Below are 15,961 nucleotides of genomic sequence, written 5' to 3'. Positions count from 1 at the left end.
GATCAGTCAGACCTGAAATAATTTCTTTTCTAAGTACTCTTTCCTTTTTATCTTGCTCTAAAATCTTAAAAATGCTTTTACCTATAATTTTATTTTGGCTTACAACTATTACCTGTCTCCATGAAAGATGTGTTAAACTAATAATTGGGATTAGAATTCTATTCTTAGGATTCCTGGATTTTAGTCACATTATCAGATCCTATTTCCTTTTATAAATTATCTGTCTTCATTGCTAAATTCAGCTAGAAAACCTCCCAACTTGTCTTCTTTTGGAACTGTTTCTACTCTCTGAAAAGTAGAGATTTTGAGGACCAGAAAGAATGGTTCAGGGGCTGGTGGCGGGGGTAGTCTTGTCCATAGTCATGAGGTCCAATGAGCTACACCGTGGAGACGCCCATGTCTACTATAGGACAGGGAGCAGCAAAACACTTCCCACAAAATGGCATTTTTGGTAGCTGTTATGCTTTTAAAACATGCCATTACTCTAAGAAGCACTTCATTAGTTATGAACATAATTAAGACTACTTAGAACTGGCATGTATGTATCCATGTATTATTTGCATGCTGGCACAAGGGAAATGGCCTCGTTCTTGTGCCTTTGTTTTTCATTCTGCTAGGTATTATCTTTAGTAGATCAACTGCCTCTCCCAGACACTTGCTCTTCCTTGTTGGTACTTAAGTCATATGAGTGTGTTCTAGAACAGAAGACAAATTCAGTGACGGCATGGTGTTTCTTCATTTAAGACAAGCACTGCTACTTTAGAACCAATGTATCTGTTATATCTGTTGCATGTTTCCAAATTGCCTGTACAATGTATTCAATGTTCTACAACCATGTTTTTAGAGAATACCTTTAAAATGCCCAGCTTTGTGGACACAACTATTGGTCAACCAAAAAATAAATGTGTATTTTTCATTATTTGAATGAGATGTCAAACATGTTTTACCCACATCAAAGTATATGAGTCCATATACCACATGCAGACTAAATAGCAATAGATTTAAAAATGCATGGCACAATGCTTTTGAATGATCTCTATGGATTTTTACTACAAGTTCAAAATTTTTAATGCACTGATAACACCACTGTCCTATTCAATCTATTATTCTATCTAGTGATGCATCAACTCCTTCAAGCCATTGGAAAGAGAGTACCATTCTAGATATGCTAACTACAGAGCATGAAAGAACACTGCCTTCTACACACAGTGATGCAACACATACTTAGTGCATTTCCAAACACAAGCAATTTACTGCTTTTTCACTACCGAGAGTGACCTAAATTGCGTTTTTAAAAAGTTATGAAACAATAAGACAATCGCAAGTGCAATAGATGTTTCAGTAAAGTGTCTTTGGCCTCTCTGCTTCTTTTGGTTGTTCTATTGATATTGCAGGTGATCATTGGGGTAAGAAAGGAACATTATTGCAATAGCTTAATGCATCAAATGTTATAGGCTTCTATGATATTTGCATATCTTTTCTAGGTAACAACAAAAACCATAAGGCAAGCAACATTGTAAACATGGAGGCAAAAAAAAATTTAAAAAGGCAAAAAAAAAACAATTCTGGACATAACAAAGGAGATGAAAAATGGCATGAACGTTTCAAAACACTATACAAATTAAACAGCATTTAATGTAGCACAATTGGAAAAAGAAACAACACCACATTATGAAACACAGAATCATCTGAAATAAGCAGTTATGGACATAAGCCACACAGAAGATTTGTTTTCTTACTTGCACAAGTATCTTGAGGGGTTTGAAAGATCTTTCACCATGAAGCACTCGCCTCCATTCACACAGAAAGTCTTCTCCTTCTCTGCACATTTTACAAGATGGCTTGTCCCAGTGGTAGATGTAGATGTAGCTGCAAAGGAGAAAAAAGAAGGGGAAAGATTTACTTCTATTTTACTACTTTCTAAGCAGTCTTTAACCTTAAATACTCCTGAAAGAAGAGTTCAAACAAAGTACAGTGGACTTCACTAAACTTTCAGGATTAATAAACAACAGCAAAGAAATTAAGCACTTTCTGGGAATAATTAAATCAAGTTAAATTATAAAAGAGTTAATTATACAGTGAATTAATTAAATTAATTATAATTAAATAGGAAAAGGGCTCAACCTTTTAATGACCAATATTTTATCTTCCAGGGTAGCTGGAAAAGAGATCTATTACCATTAAGTAAAATATATTTTCCAGGACAGTTTCAAAGGTAATGATTTAAAGTCACATCATTGCATCTCAATTTAGATAACAATTTTTTAATGGCAACTAACTGATAGAATATTTGGAAATTATGTTTTGTGTGTATATATATATATATATATATATATATATATATGTGTTATATTTTTTTACACATAATATATAGAAGAGAAAAAAATAAGGTAGCTTATCAGTTTCTAACAAAAAATTTACATTAATTCAATATATATATTAACATACAGACTAGAAGCTGCTCTATTCAAAATTTCTACTCTAAAGATACAAGAACATTGCTGAGTGCCTGACTGTCATTATAATTTTGAGGAAATTGAAAGATAGTTTGCCCATCTTGAATTAGGAGTAGAAACAAGGATTAATTTGACTTTACACCCTTTTTCCTGTAGTAAGCTTGACATTCACTTGTCAAACTTCACAGTTATATGGAAGTGAAGTTGAAATTGGTGCCTCCAGCCCTGGGTGCATGGATTAAATGAAGCTAAAGCTTTCTTGTGCATTTAGTATCCAAACCGCTTCCCACTAACATCACTGGGAACACCACAGGCAGTGCTCAGACTCAACCAAAAAAAATGTCTAACTTAAATATTTTTATCACTGATACCAAGACAAAAAGCAAAACAAATATATCAAGCAAGTGAAGATTCCATTTACTCTCTGAGAAAAAAAGAAATCCATCTTTAAACAAAAATTATTTTCTTCTTTACTGGCTCTCTCATTCTTCATCATCCTTATCAACTTCTATTTTGTATGTGTATGTTTCAGATACCCTTGCTTATTTTTATTTGACCTTATTTTTCCATCTTTCTGAGTTTTTTTTTTTTCATTTATTTCAAAAGTCCACATCTTGCTGTGACTTTTAACCCAATTTCTTCTTTTACTCTGCTTGATTTTTACTCTACCTGATCAGGTAGATTCAGCCTCTGAATCACTCACTGCCTTTCTTGCCTCTTATTCTCCTAAGGCGTATTTTTGGACTGTGTCACTGCTCTTAGCATGTCTTTTAGTTGTAATGGCAAAGGAAAGTCAATGCAACTTGTACTCTGGAGACAGATCTGAGTTCAAATCCCATCTCCTACTAGCTTTGTGTCCTTAAGAATGGCACTTAATCACTGAGATGCCCAATTTCCCATTTAGAAAATAGGGTGAAGGCAATTCTATAGGAATTTTGTAGAGGTTATAATTAATCTAGGTAAAGGACTCAGCACAAAACTAGCACTCAATGAATAGCAAGTATTATTGGGCAAGTAGGGGAGAATCTTAATTTTGGTATTTATCAATCAGATAAAAAGATTGCCAAAGAATATCTGGGGATTTATAAGAGGCTTACTATAGTTGAATCATTCCAATGTGATAATTAAGAATTGGGTCAATTTTTTATCCTACAACTAAAAAAAGCTTTCTCAAAATTCATTTCAAGGTATCCTTCACAGGTCTCCAAAGCAAGCAAACCAAACAAAAGGAACAAAGGAGAATGAAGACAGAGGGGATTTTACCCTTTATTCCAGCTATACTTTAACATCTTCATCAGAAACAGGGGTACATAACTTGCTTAGTTTGATCTGTAAAGTCTGGGAGTAGTACACATTTCTATACCTCACATGGCATATAATTTTAACATAATATTGTAAAAAACTGTTTACCTAGGTGTTATGTATTAATATTTTCATCCATGGCAATGGCTTTTTAAAATATTAGGAGGAAGTTTGCCTTAATTGTTAAAGGTTTTATATTTAAGACTTTGAGCCATTGACAGGATTCTATGAGATGAAAACTGGGACAAGGTGTCCTTGCTGCTCCACGTGACAGTGCCGAATGGACCACCTGCAGGGTGCTGTCACCATCCACTCCTGCTAAGGGATGCGAACCCCCAAGAGAATCTGGCTAAGAATTTCCCCTCATCCAAACTGAGAACAAACACTGCACAAGGCGCTTTCAGAACAAATCCTGAGGCTTTTACTAGAAACAACAAAACCAGCATCCCCTCCCCAAATCAGATACTCCACAGAACTTGTAAACTAGCAATGAAGAGTAGCAGTGATACAAGCAACAGATAGATTTTTACACCAATTCCTTGGACTTTCTGAGTTGGTGAGACTTTCAAAATAAGACTAATAAATGTACGTCAAGACCAGAAATAATACTTGTTTTTAGTCCATGACAAGTATTTCTCCCTGAAATGATTATCTTTTTAATGCTATCCTGCAGCACCTGGTTATAACACATTCATTTGAAAAATTCTTACGTCGTTACTTGAAACAAGGAATGGGATATGTGGCAGTGAATATATACTGTTGCAGGAAATAAAGTAGCACTTTTATTTTTTAGTAGCAGTGAGATCAAAAATGATCACGGAATTGTAAAGCAGCACTTAACTCCCAGTTGATGCAAAGTGTGAACTGAATGAGCACAGCTGCTCTGAACCAACAGTCCAACACTGGAATAAGTTGCAATTGTCAGAAGAACCTGGGATGGAGATGGTGTAATATGGGCCTTTCTGACTTTTGACAGGTTTCGTTTACTCTCCTTAGCTGAACTCAGTGAACAGTCCTAAGCAGGCCTATAAATTTTGTAGCAATATCCTTTCTTTTGGCTTACACATGCTGTAAGGCTAAACCTGTTTCTATTTGGTAATTCTGCCAGAAAATAAACAGACAGGGCAGGTCCTTAAACCACACTATGCAAACAACATTCTTTTCAGGGGAGTTTACTTGAGGTAAAGCTAAAGGTGCAGCAGACAAAACTGCTTCACTATATAAAAGATGACCCTCAGGAGTTGTTCTGTGGAGTAGGTGAAGTAGATTTCAAGCACTCAGTACTTAATAAACCCCATCTCCCTCTCCTTTGTGGCTAGTGTATCATGATTTGGAAGTTATCCTCCAGTAAGTGCAAAATGAACAGAAGTTAATGCTGCTAAATATAATTCTGTTATTTTAATATTTGTCATTTATATGAGCACTTTATCCCAAAGACACTTTCCTTGGAAAGTTAGCAACTAACAATATTATAAGGAAGAAAGTATATATAAGGCAGTAACTTGTTATCAGAGATGCACTTTAGACTGTTTCACTCTAGAATTGGTCTGTCTTAGCAATTTAGATCAAGCCATCCCAGGGAAAAGTGGGCAGTTCTTTTACTTAAAAGATTTGGAGACTAAGACCAACATTTAGGGACTTCAAAAAATCCTTCACTACATATTAGTACTCCATTCTCTATCCTTCTCTGCTGCTTCCTTCTTCCCTTCCCCATCTCCCTTCTGCAATTCTTTACCTACTAGCCATGGTGTGCAAGACTTGATGGTGACAATTAAAGTTAAGGGAGCTAAAAATTGTAATACCTTGAGCATGGGATGTGCTGGTCTAGATGTATTATGTCCCCCAAAATGCCACTATATTTGATGCAGTCTTGTGTGTTGATTGAGTTGGAGACTTTTGATTGGATGTTTCCATGGAGATGTGATCACTCAACTGTGGGTGAGATGTAATCACTCAACTGTGGGTGAGATCTTTCATTGGATAATTTCCATGGAAGTGTGGCACCGCCCATTCAGCATGGGCCTTGATTAGTTTACTGGAGCACTGTGTAAGCTCAAACAGAAGGACTAAGCTTGCTACAGCCAAGAGGGATGCTTTGAGGAATGCACAGAAGCTGAGAGAGTAGCTGCAGATGAGAGACAGTTTGGAGACAGCCTTTGAAAGCAGACTCTTGCTCCGAAGAAGCTAAGAGAGGACAAACACCCCAAGAGCAACCGAGAGTGACATTTTGAAGAGGAGCTGAGGCCTACAGAGGAACGTTTTGGGAGACCTGAACCTGGAGCAGATGCCAGTCACATGTCTTTTCAGCTAACAGAGGTTTTCCGGATGCCACTGGCCATCCTCCAGTGAAGGTGCCCTATTGTTGATGCGTTACCTTGGACACTTTATGACCTTAAGACTGTAACTTTGTAATCAAATAAACCTCTTTTATAAAAGCCAATCCATTTATGGTGTTTTGCATTCTGGCAACATCAGCAAACTAGAACAGGGGATTTTTATATATAAAATGTAGTGAGATGAACACTGGATTTAGCTGAAAAGAATCTGAGCCACCCAAGGCTCAGTTAGGCCTATTACAAGCTGTGGGACCCTGAGTCCAGCTACCTGCCTCAGTGTATGCAGCTGCAAAAACGAGACATCACAGGGTCAGTGTGAATTTTGTTAAAGTACTTTGTCAGCTGCAACACTGCACACAAAGAGATGCTACTGTTACTATTACTAATGGTATAAATATTGAACAAAGAGGGGCAAAAACATGTCTGTCTAGACTCTGGATTTACACACAATCAAGTTTCAACTGATATTTTTAAGTAAATTATTATTCTATAAATTGTTAATTTGGAAGGTGAACCACTGAACGGTTTTTAAACATCGATATTATTCTATTTCAATTCTATCATGACTGTCAATAATTTATAACCACTAAATTTCTTTTTTATAAATACGGGATATTGCCATAGACTGCCCTATTATTAACACCTTGTATTGGTGTGGAACATTCGTGACAGTTGATGAAAGCACAGTTTTATAACTGAACTATTAACTATAGTCCATATTCAACCTAGGGTTCACTGTTTGTGTTGTGCAGTTCCATGGATTTAAATATATATATATATATAACCACTAAATTTGCTTATAAAACAAAATTGGACAATTCAAGTTAAAAGCAAAGAATACCATCTTCGTAAATGTGTGATTATTTCTACTTTCAAGACATACACAACTGTTTAATATATCTGGCTAAAAATTAAATGTATTTATAACAGTGTTGCTATAACATTTAAACTACTACAGAATACAAAAATAGTATGATTTCCAAAATGTTAAGTTACAAACAGAGCTAAATAACATTTTGAAAATCACATTATTACACACTTTTTAAATACACAGAAGAGCTAAAAATGTGAGGAAAAATTCAATGCCCTCTGCTCATTACCAAATATTTCCCCACAGAATCACTCAGTATTTCCTGGAAAATGCCAGGCTTTTTTTCTGCCCAAGACAGGCTAAAAAGAAAATAATGCTGGACACGATGGTTTACTTTCTTGCTTGTTTTAAGGAGCGTTTTCCTTATCAGTGAAGTAGAAAGCACCAACAGACCAGGCTGTTACACAAATGCCAATCACTGATAAAAAGGCTCTCTATTCTTTTTTGACAATTAGCAGGAATTAGCACTAGTGTACAGTATATACCCCAAGGAACAATCATTAGATCCTGTCTTAACTGAGTGAATGAGCCCTTTACTTTGCAGAAAAGTAAGCTAAATAATAGTATGCAGTTTTTTTTTTAAATAAATTCAAAGTTATAGGAACAGTTGCAAAAACAATACTAATCCCATACAAAGAATTCCATCATACCCTGATCCCTCTCCCCTGATAGCTCAATCCACCAACCTTAACATGATGTCACATCACTATTTCTTTCCTTCCCTCCCTCCCTCCCTCCATATCTATCATCCATCATCTATTGCTCTGTCTTCTGAACATATGAGAGCTAGCTGCACACATCCTTGAACATACACTATAATTCACGTATACACTTCCCATGAACAAGAACATTCTTTTATGCAATCCCATTAAGCACAGCTACGAAGTACAAGAGATTCAACAATGATACAAAGCTTACATTCTATATTTCCTTTACCTTATGTCTCAACTGTGTCCCTTTGAGCCACCTGTCCTCTATCCTCCAATCCCATCCAAGTTCATCCTTGGCATTCAATTGTCATCTATTTAGACTATCTTTTTTTTTTTTTTTCAATTGTGGAAACATATATACAGCCTAAATCTTCCCATGTGACATTTAGAATGTTGTAATGCTCTTTCCCACCATCCATTACTAGAAATTTCCCTTCACCTCAAACAGCAACCCTACACTCATTTCTTAACTCCCCATTGCCCCTTCCCCCATTTCTCTTAACCCAAACTCTACTTTTCATCTCTAGGGTTATATTCTCTGATAATTTCTTTGTGTTTGCTATGGGGGTTAAAATTAATCTCTTAAATCCATATCAATCTTGTTTTTCTTTGATACCACCTTCACTTCAATAGGACACATAAACTATGTTCTTATACTCCTCCATTCCCCCACCTTTATATAGTTGTATAAAATTACATATTTTACATTGAGTTCAAAACCACTGATTTGTCATTAGAGTTTGTGAAATTTATATCATGTAGGAAGTAAATAGTGGAGCTACAGTTCAAAAATTATTGACTTCTATTTGTATTCCTTTGGGGATGGAGAATGTGCTTTGAGTATATTCAATTTTTTTTTTTTTTTTTTTAATTTCTTGAGGCTTGTTTTATGTCCCAGCTTATGGTCCTTCTGGAGAAAGATCCATGATCACTAGATAAAAATGAGTGTCCTGGTGCTTTGGGATGTAAGGTACTATATATTTCTGTTAAGATTCTCTATATCTCTTTCTCCTTTCTGTTGTTTCTCTGTCGGTAGGGCTCCCTTTACAATCGGAAGTAGGGCAGGTCTTTTATTGGCAAAGTCTCTCAGCATTTGTTTGTCTGTGAAAAATTTAAGCTCTCCCTCAAATCTGAAGGAGAGTTTTGCTGGGTAAAGTATTCTTGCTTGGAAATTTTTCTCTCTCAGGATTTTAAATATGTCATGCCACTGCCTTCTCGTCTCCATGGTGGCCGCTGAGTAGTCACAACTTAGTCTTACGTTGTTTCCTTCGTATGTGGTGAATTGCTTTTCTCTTGCTGCTTTCAGAACTTGCTCCTTCTCTTCAGTATTTGACAGTCTGATCAGAATATGTCTTGGAGTGGGTTTATTTGGATTTATTCTATTTGGAGTTCGCTGGGCATTTATGCTTTGTGTATTTATACTGTGCAGAAGGTTGGGGAAGTTTTCCCCAAGAATTTCTTTGAATACTCTTTCTAGACCTTTACCCTTTTCTTCCCCTTCTGGGACACCAATGAGTCTTAAGTTTGGACGTTTTATTTTATCTATCGTTTCCCTGAGATCCATTTTGATTTTTTTCTCCATTCTTTCTTTTGTTCTTTCATTTTCTGTTCTGTGGATTTCTAGGACACTGAGACGTTGTTCAGCTTCCTCTAGTCTTGTATTGTGAATATCCAGAGTCTTTTTAATTTGGCCAACAGTTTCTTTTATTTCCATAAGATCTTCTATTTTTTTATTTACTCTTGCAATGTCTTCTTTATGCTCTTTTAGGGTCTTCTTTATGTCACTTATATCCTGGGCCATGGTCTTCTTGATGTCCTTTAAATCCTTTGCCATGTTTTTGTTCCTTGATTGTATTTCTTTGATTAATTCTGTGAGGAACTTTGTTTCTTCTGATAACTTGATTTGTGTGTTTGGAGTTGGATTCTCCATATCGTCTGGTTTTATCATATGCATTGAGATTTTCCGCTGTTTTTGGTCTCTTGGTATTTGCTCTGCTCAACAGGGTTCTGTCAATTTGTAAAAAAAAAAACCTATCTAATTTTTCAGAAACACAGTTTGGTGACGTACACTTTCTCTAACTAACCAGCAGATGGCCTCTGTGAGTGACCTATACCTCTCAAGTCAGTTCTCCACTTGTCCCCGCGGTGTGTGGGGAAATGATTCTTGTGGGGTCCAGTCGGAGAACTCAGCCTGGGTGTGTTGCTGGAGCTGTCCACCCTGAATGCGGGGTGCTTGTACGGGTGGCCAGGGAGGAAGGACAGCCTCAATATTCAAATCTCCCCGGTTCCCGGAGATTCAAGGCCCCTGCAAGAGTCCAAGCCTTCATTTCATTTCAGCCCCAGCCCCTCTCTCTCGCTGTCTCACAAACCGCCGGACTGAGCGTAGCGTCCCTGGGTTCTCCTAATAGTATACAGTTTTTGCAATAAAATTGAAATATTTTGATATTCCAACACAAAAGCTTCCAATTACTACAAAATCAGTTTTTTTAAACCTTACCTGTGATATCTTCAATGTCTATGTATTTAGAATCTGCATGCTTTCTTGCTCTTTAATCTCTCAGTTAAAAATTCTTAGCTCCTCTGGAATTAGGTACTAGAAGCACTGTGAACTGCTACTAGGAAAAAATGCTCTGTGTGGCTCCTGAAAATCAGGCTCTGGAGCAAAAGTTAAACAAGAAAAGCTGTGCAACCTAATGTAGCTTCTGTGGATGCAAACGGAATGATGATAGGCAGTAATTAGTTTTCCAAAGGAGAAGTCGAGAACCAGACTCAGAATCGCTGAAGCATTGTCACTCTGGGTTGGCACTTTTCCAGTAGTAATTCCACCTTTTGCTGAATAGCAAATAGGTACTTGTAAACGGGGGGGGGGGGGGGGGGGGGGGGGGGGGGGATGACAAGAGGAAAGAAAAGAAACCCATAGTACTGACTTGGAGGCTCCCAGAGCCAATATTCTGATATAAAGAAGCAAACCATCTCCTTTGACGTCTCATCTACCAAACTCTGCTCAAGAAACATAAAAGGATGCTAGAAAAACACCAAAAGACCATAAATGGAAACTGAACTTTCTAAAGTAGAATTGGAGCATCTGACTTCTTATTCTGCATGAATGGACCTGAGAACTTAAAAAAGCTGGAATCACTTAGAATTTCTTAGAGTACCTACAAGGTGGCAGATTGTCCAAAGAACAAGTTGACACCAAGGGTCAATGGAGATTAATTAGTTTAAGTGATAAACCCTGAGCTCTGGCATTGTTTAAACACCCAGAGAATGAGGGGACTAGAAAGAATTTTAGCACCTTTACTAGTTTATCCCCATATTTAAGAATAGGGTACAAACCACATCAAAAGAATAGTTCTGTGGTCTTAACAAAATACCTCCAGCTAAGAATTCATAGAAGTGCACAGAAGAAGACTGTCTAGGATCACACAAATGAATTGGGAAATGCTTGTTTTCTGTTGTGTTAAACGTATAATAGGGCTGAAATAGGTTAAGAAGATTACCTTTAGATTCCTCTTTGCCTTAAACACTCTCTGAGCAGACCCTGATATTATTTCTTCCTTCTTCAGCAACACGAAGTGATCTTTGGGTGTTTCTCTCCATTAAACAAAGTTATAATTTTTGTTGTAACACTGATCTCATTTATAGTTAAACAGAAAGCAGAATCTAAGTTCCCAGCAGTTGCTGAGCAAATGAGTTGTTGTCATAAGATAGTGTTATCCTTAGAAAAATAAAATTGCTAGGAAAGGTTATTTTTTGAACATACAGGTTGCTTTTTTTTCCTTTTCTTCTGACAGTGCATTTCACTGAAGATGCAATTTAATCATCCTAGTCTCCTACTCTTGGAGAGCAACATCTAAATCACATACATGCCTTGTAGTATGTCCTGAATTTCTAAAGAAAAGGGAGAATATCTTCCCACAGTGGATAACTGAATGGATGGAGTTACAAGGAGGCTGCGTTTTCTTCTTCACAAAGCTAATTATCTTTTCTTAGCTAAGAAGCCAATTCTAGAAATCAAGTTCTGCCATATACTGGCTACTAACCTAATCACTGACAGTTTTATATGAGTATAAAATTTCCATAACCTGGAGTCCACAAACTTCCAAGCTGTCCCCTGGATCTTTCTCCATCAATACCTATTCTAAAACAGTAAATCCATGCAGCCTACAAAGTAAACATTGGCAGTCCATTTGATTGGCTTCATTTGATATATTTATAGATTTCATCAGGCTACATGTAGAAGGAACCCATTTTTTACTATGCTCTGCATTTTCTAAGAGGACTGATTTGGTTGGGAGGTCACGTCAACCTAGAAGATGTTGTCCTTTAGAACCAGTCAAAAATTCTGAGCACTAAACAAAACAAATCAAAACAAAGAAAACCAAACTGCCAACAATGATTAAAGATTAAGTTATTCAGTGAGTTAATGAAAATTACCATGACATTTACTGACATAGGTTAATTTACTCATCAACTAAAACACATTTAGAAATGAAAGTGAAATATTTAGAAATGAACTGAAACATTTAGGAATGAAAGAAAGGAAAGAAAGTGAAACACTAAGAAATGAAGTGAAACCTTTAAAAATGAAAGGTCAAAGGAGAGAAACCACTAGGCACCTTCATTATCTTATTCAACAAGTTTAAAAATAAACATGGCATATCCAAAGATAAAAGCCACATGGTTATTTCAAAAGATACTGAATTGACATTTGATGAAATTAAAAATCAATTTCTATAACACCATCTATTAATTAGTCCTATCGCCAAAATCAAACCTGAATTTAGTCAAGTGTCCACATACAACTACCAATTCATAGGAAGTTCAGAGGTCAGGAGAACACAATAAAAACCACCATGAGAAACAATCAGCAAAATCCAGACCATGCAGAACTCTTCAGGGCAAACAACTGGTTTCTTAAAAAATAAACAATTACAAGGGGAAAAAAAGAGAGACAACAAGCACTACATCTAAAGCTAGCCCATAAGAGAGAAATTCAAAATACGGAAAATTAAAAATTAAGACAATCAGAATGTGTGAACCTTATTTGGATCCTGATATTTATGAGAGGAAATCTGATCCATGGTTGGTAATTGATAATACTAAGACGGCATCATTAACTTGTGTGAGTTATATATATTACGGCTATGTTTAAAAATAGAAAGGTCCTTATCTTTTACAGCTACATACTGAAATATTTATACATTAAGTGATAAGATGTCTGAGATTTATTTCAAAATAGTGAGATGAAGGAAGTGAGTGGGGTAAAGATGAAACAAAACTGATAGTTGCTGAAGTGGGTGATAGCTATAGAAATTCATTACACTATTCTTTGTACTTTCATATATGCTCAATACACCTGTTTAAATATATATTATTTATGTTCATATTTAAATATATGCTTATTTATGTTTAAAATAAAAATGAAAATATATCAACTTAAAGTTTTTCAGAATATGAATTAGTTTTCAGAATTAGAAAGATACTCTATATTGTCTAAAATTTCTACTTTTAGCTAATAACCCAAATCATATTTAACATTGAAACTCTAAGAGAGTCTTATTAATGCCAGAAACATGCCAAGGATATTGACTATAAATGCTATTATTTAATATGGCTCTTAAAGTTCTAACCAATGCAAAACAAAACAAAACAAAACAAAACAGAAATAAAAAAAAGTGACGTAACACTAAGAAATGAAATGATAATCATTATTTGAAGATATGATTGGGTAACATTATTAAACCCAATGAAATAAAGGACCATATTCAGGAGAACAACAGGAAATACACATCAGATCAGCCAGATATGAAAGTAACAGTAAATGTGAAGACAGGAAATACTTTTGAAGGGGGATTGACTTATTAAGAAGGAGAATTAGGTACATGGTTGTAGGAGGAGAAGGCATTCCATTCAAAGAAAAGCAAACCAATTTGTGGAGGTAGGAAAATAAATATCCTGTTCTGAGCAAGGCAATAGTTAATTCAGTTTGACTGAGACATAGACTATAAATGAGGGAAATTTAACAAAGCTATAAAATGATGATGCATCCATATCAGAGAAGCCCTTGAAACCCTGGCTGGACTTAATCTTTAAAATGTATGCCATGGAGGCTAGACGTAAATACCTGAAGCTACCAAGCTCCAGCCCAGTAGCCTTGACTCTTGAAGATGATTGTATAACAATGTAACTTGCAAGGGGTGACAGGGTGATTGTGAAAACCCTATGGATTGCACTCCCCTTGTCCAGTGTATGGATGGATGAGTGGAGAAATGGGGATAAAACCTGAATGGAGAGTGGGATGGGATGGGGAAGGGGGTCATTTGGGCACTTTCTAAAATTTATTTTTGTTTTTTATTCTGGTTCTGATTCTTTCTGGTGTAGGGAAGGTGTTCGGGGGTGGACTGGGGTGATGAATGCATGGCGGTGGTATGGTGCTGTGGACAGTTGATTGTGCACCATGGATGACTGTGTGGTGTGTGAATATATCTCAATAAAACTGAAATAAAAAAAATGTGTGCCATGGAGCAAGTTAAGTCTTTGAGTAGGGCCATGGTTAATAAAATTAATGGTCCATTCCGTAGCCTTTGGACAGGAAGGAAAAGGAGGTGGGGAGACAAGCGAAGAAACTACTAGAGAGGACTAGGTGAGAGAGGTGTGCTCAAATTAGCAAGATAATGGGAAAGGAAGAGGGCCATATTCAAGAAATAACACCACGTGGTATTTTTTATATACATTAAAATTAGGCAGGGGCTGAATGCTGAAGTTCATTTGTATTTCACACCTTGTATTGCACCTCTTTCTAAGGCATTCAAACTGCTTGACACACGTTTTCTCATTATCCTTTACACAATCGAGGAAACGGCCACCATGTTTAAAGATAGAGGAACTGAGGCCCATTCTACATATTCAATACTCACTGGTAGAACTACAATGTCCAAGTTACAGCTGAGATGACATTACTGGTGCTTTTGTAATTTGACTTTCCCACATCTACTGACACAAGGGATCCCATTAAGAACGGACAATACCACAATTGGAGTGAAATTATAAGTTTATCATACAGATGATCCAGGCAGCGATGTTCCTGCAAGTTACGGATGCATCACTGTGACAAGAAATGAGTTCTGACGAAAGTTTAAGAAGTCTGAACTTCCAGTGCTCTGCATATAGGAGCGTCCCACAGAAATGGAGCAAAAGTGGATTCTAGGAAATACAGAACAATCCTCCAAGTGTTTCAGCTTTGACCCAGGCCTGTCTGAACAAGAAACCTGAATAATATTCCTCAGAATGTCACTCTTACACTCTTGGCACAAAGCCTGCTCTAAGCATGCCTCTCTAAAACGCTGGATTGCATGTTGCTGCGTACCATTTAGCCAATTACTGCAATTTTGTGTTTGTATGATGATTCTGGGGATAAGTACCCAGTTTCTGTTTCCATAAGCATCACATTTTCCTCACTGAGGCCAAGGGGGCTGTGCATAAAGAAATGAAGTAGTAAAAGCATGTTCAAGCATAAGAAACTTGCTGTTAACACTTGGCTAATTTCAGTTCATATATTTTCCCACAACTCCCAGGAGTTCCTTGTTCCCAGGTTCGTGATCAGAGTTGCAAAACATCCCTCCCTGTAATATGATGTGTTATTAGATGTGCATCTGCAGTTTTTAAGTTCACAGTACAAATGCTACGTAACCAAATAGCACATGGAAATCACTTTTTTCAATACTGTTATTGCCGCTTACACATGACCAATCTGAACAAGAATAAAGCAAGTTTTCAATAAAACATAATTTAATGCTTTATCTTGGGAAAACTTTTTCCTTTTTTGCCCCATTCTCCAAAGGACTGGTTGGTCCCATAATATTTAATTGATAATAGGCCTGTTTTTCTAAAAAGCACATTTTTAGGTCAGAGATGGGGGCTGTGGGAGGTATATTATAGGCAAATCCTGTACCTTCATAAGAACAGAACAAAAATGGTAAATCAACCTGGATTATGTTATTCCTAAAGCAGCCTTCTCTAAAACTTGCTTTCTGTTTGTATTTTTTTCTGGGCCTCTACACTCAGGCTTAACAGACACCTGTTTTCTTATTGTTTGCATTAAACCTTGTTATTCAATGGAAAGAAAACAGACAGGTGTACATAATGGACTCCTTTTCCAAAGTATACAATTTTGTAAAACCTGGAGCCATGTGGTCAGTGTCTAACTATCATCATCTGTGTGGCTGTTTTATATATATACATATCATTCAGTTGTTGGGAAAATCTAATGGAAATCATATCCTG

The 15,961-nt window shown here is 36.5% G+C and overlaps 1 protein-coding gene across 20 annotated transcripts in view; it reads right to left on the bottom strand.

The window, feature by feature from the left end:
- Positions 1 to 15,961, bottom strand: part of NRG1 (neuregulin 1) — a 1,140,254-nt gene that overhangs the window by 41,725 nt on the left and 1,082,568 nt on the right. For 18 of the 20 annotated variants that reach the window (XR_005216042.1, XR_005216043.1, XR_005216044.1 and 15 more), the window contains one exon: positions 1,740 to 1,869. Coding sequence is in view for 15 of the 20 variants with exons in the window: in XM_037831331.1 (XP_037687259.1) it covers positions 1,740 to 1,869 (130 nt within the window). In the remaining 5 variants the exon portion in view is untranslated. Of the gene's footprint in view, positions 1 to 1,739; positions 1,870 to 15,961 lie in introns of those variants that run through there. The other 2 variants (XM_037831334.1, XM_037831335.1) reach the window with 1 other exon arrangement.

Source organism: Choloepus didactylus, chromosome 3 (assembly GCF_015220235.1).
Source record: "Choloepus didactylus isolate mChoDid1 chromosome 3, mChoDid1.pri, whole genome shotgun sequence".
NCBI classification, from domain to species: domain Eukaryota; kingdom Metazoa; phylum Chordata; class Mammalia; order Pilosa; family Megalonychidae; genus Choloepus; species Choloepus didactylus.
This window is presented reverse-complemented; position numbering and strand designations above follow the sequence as displayed.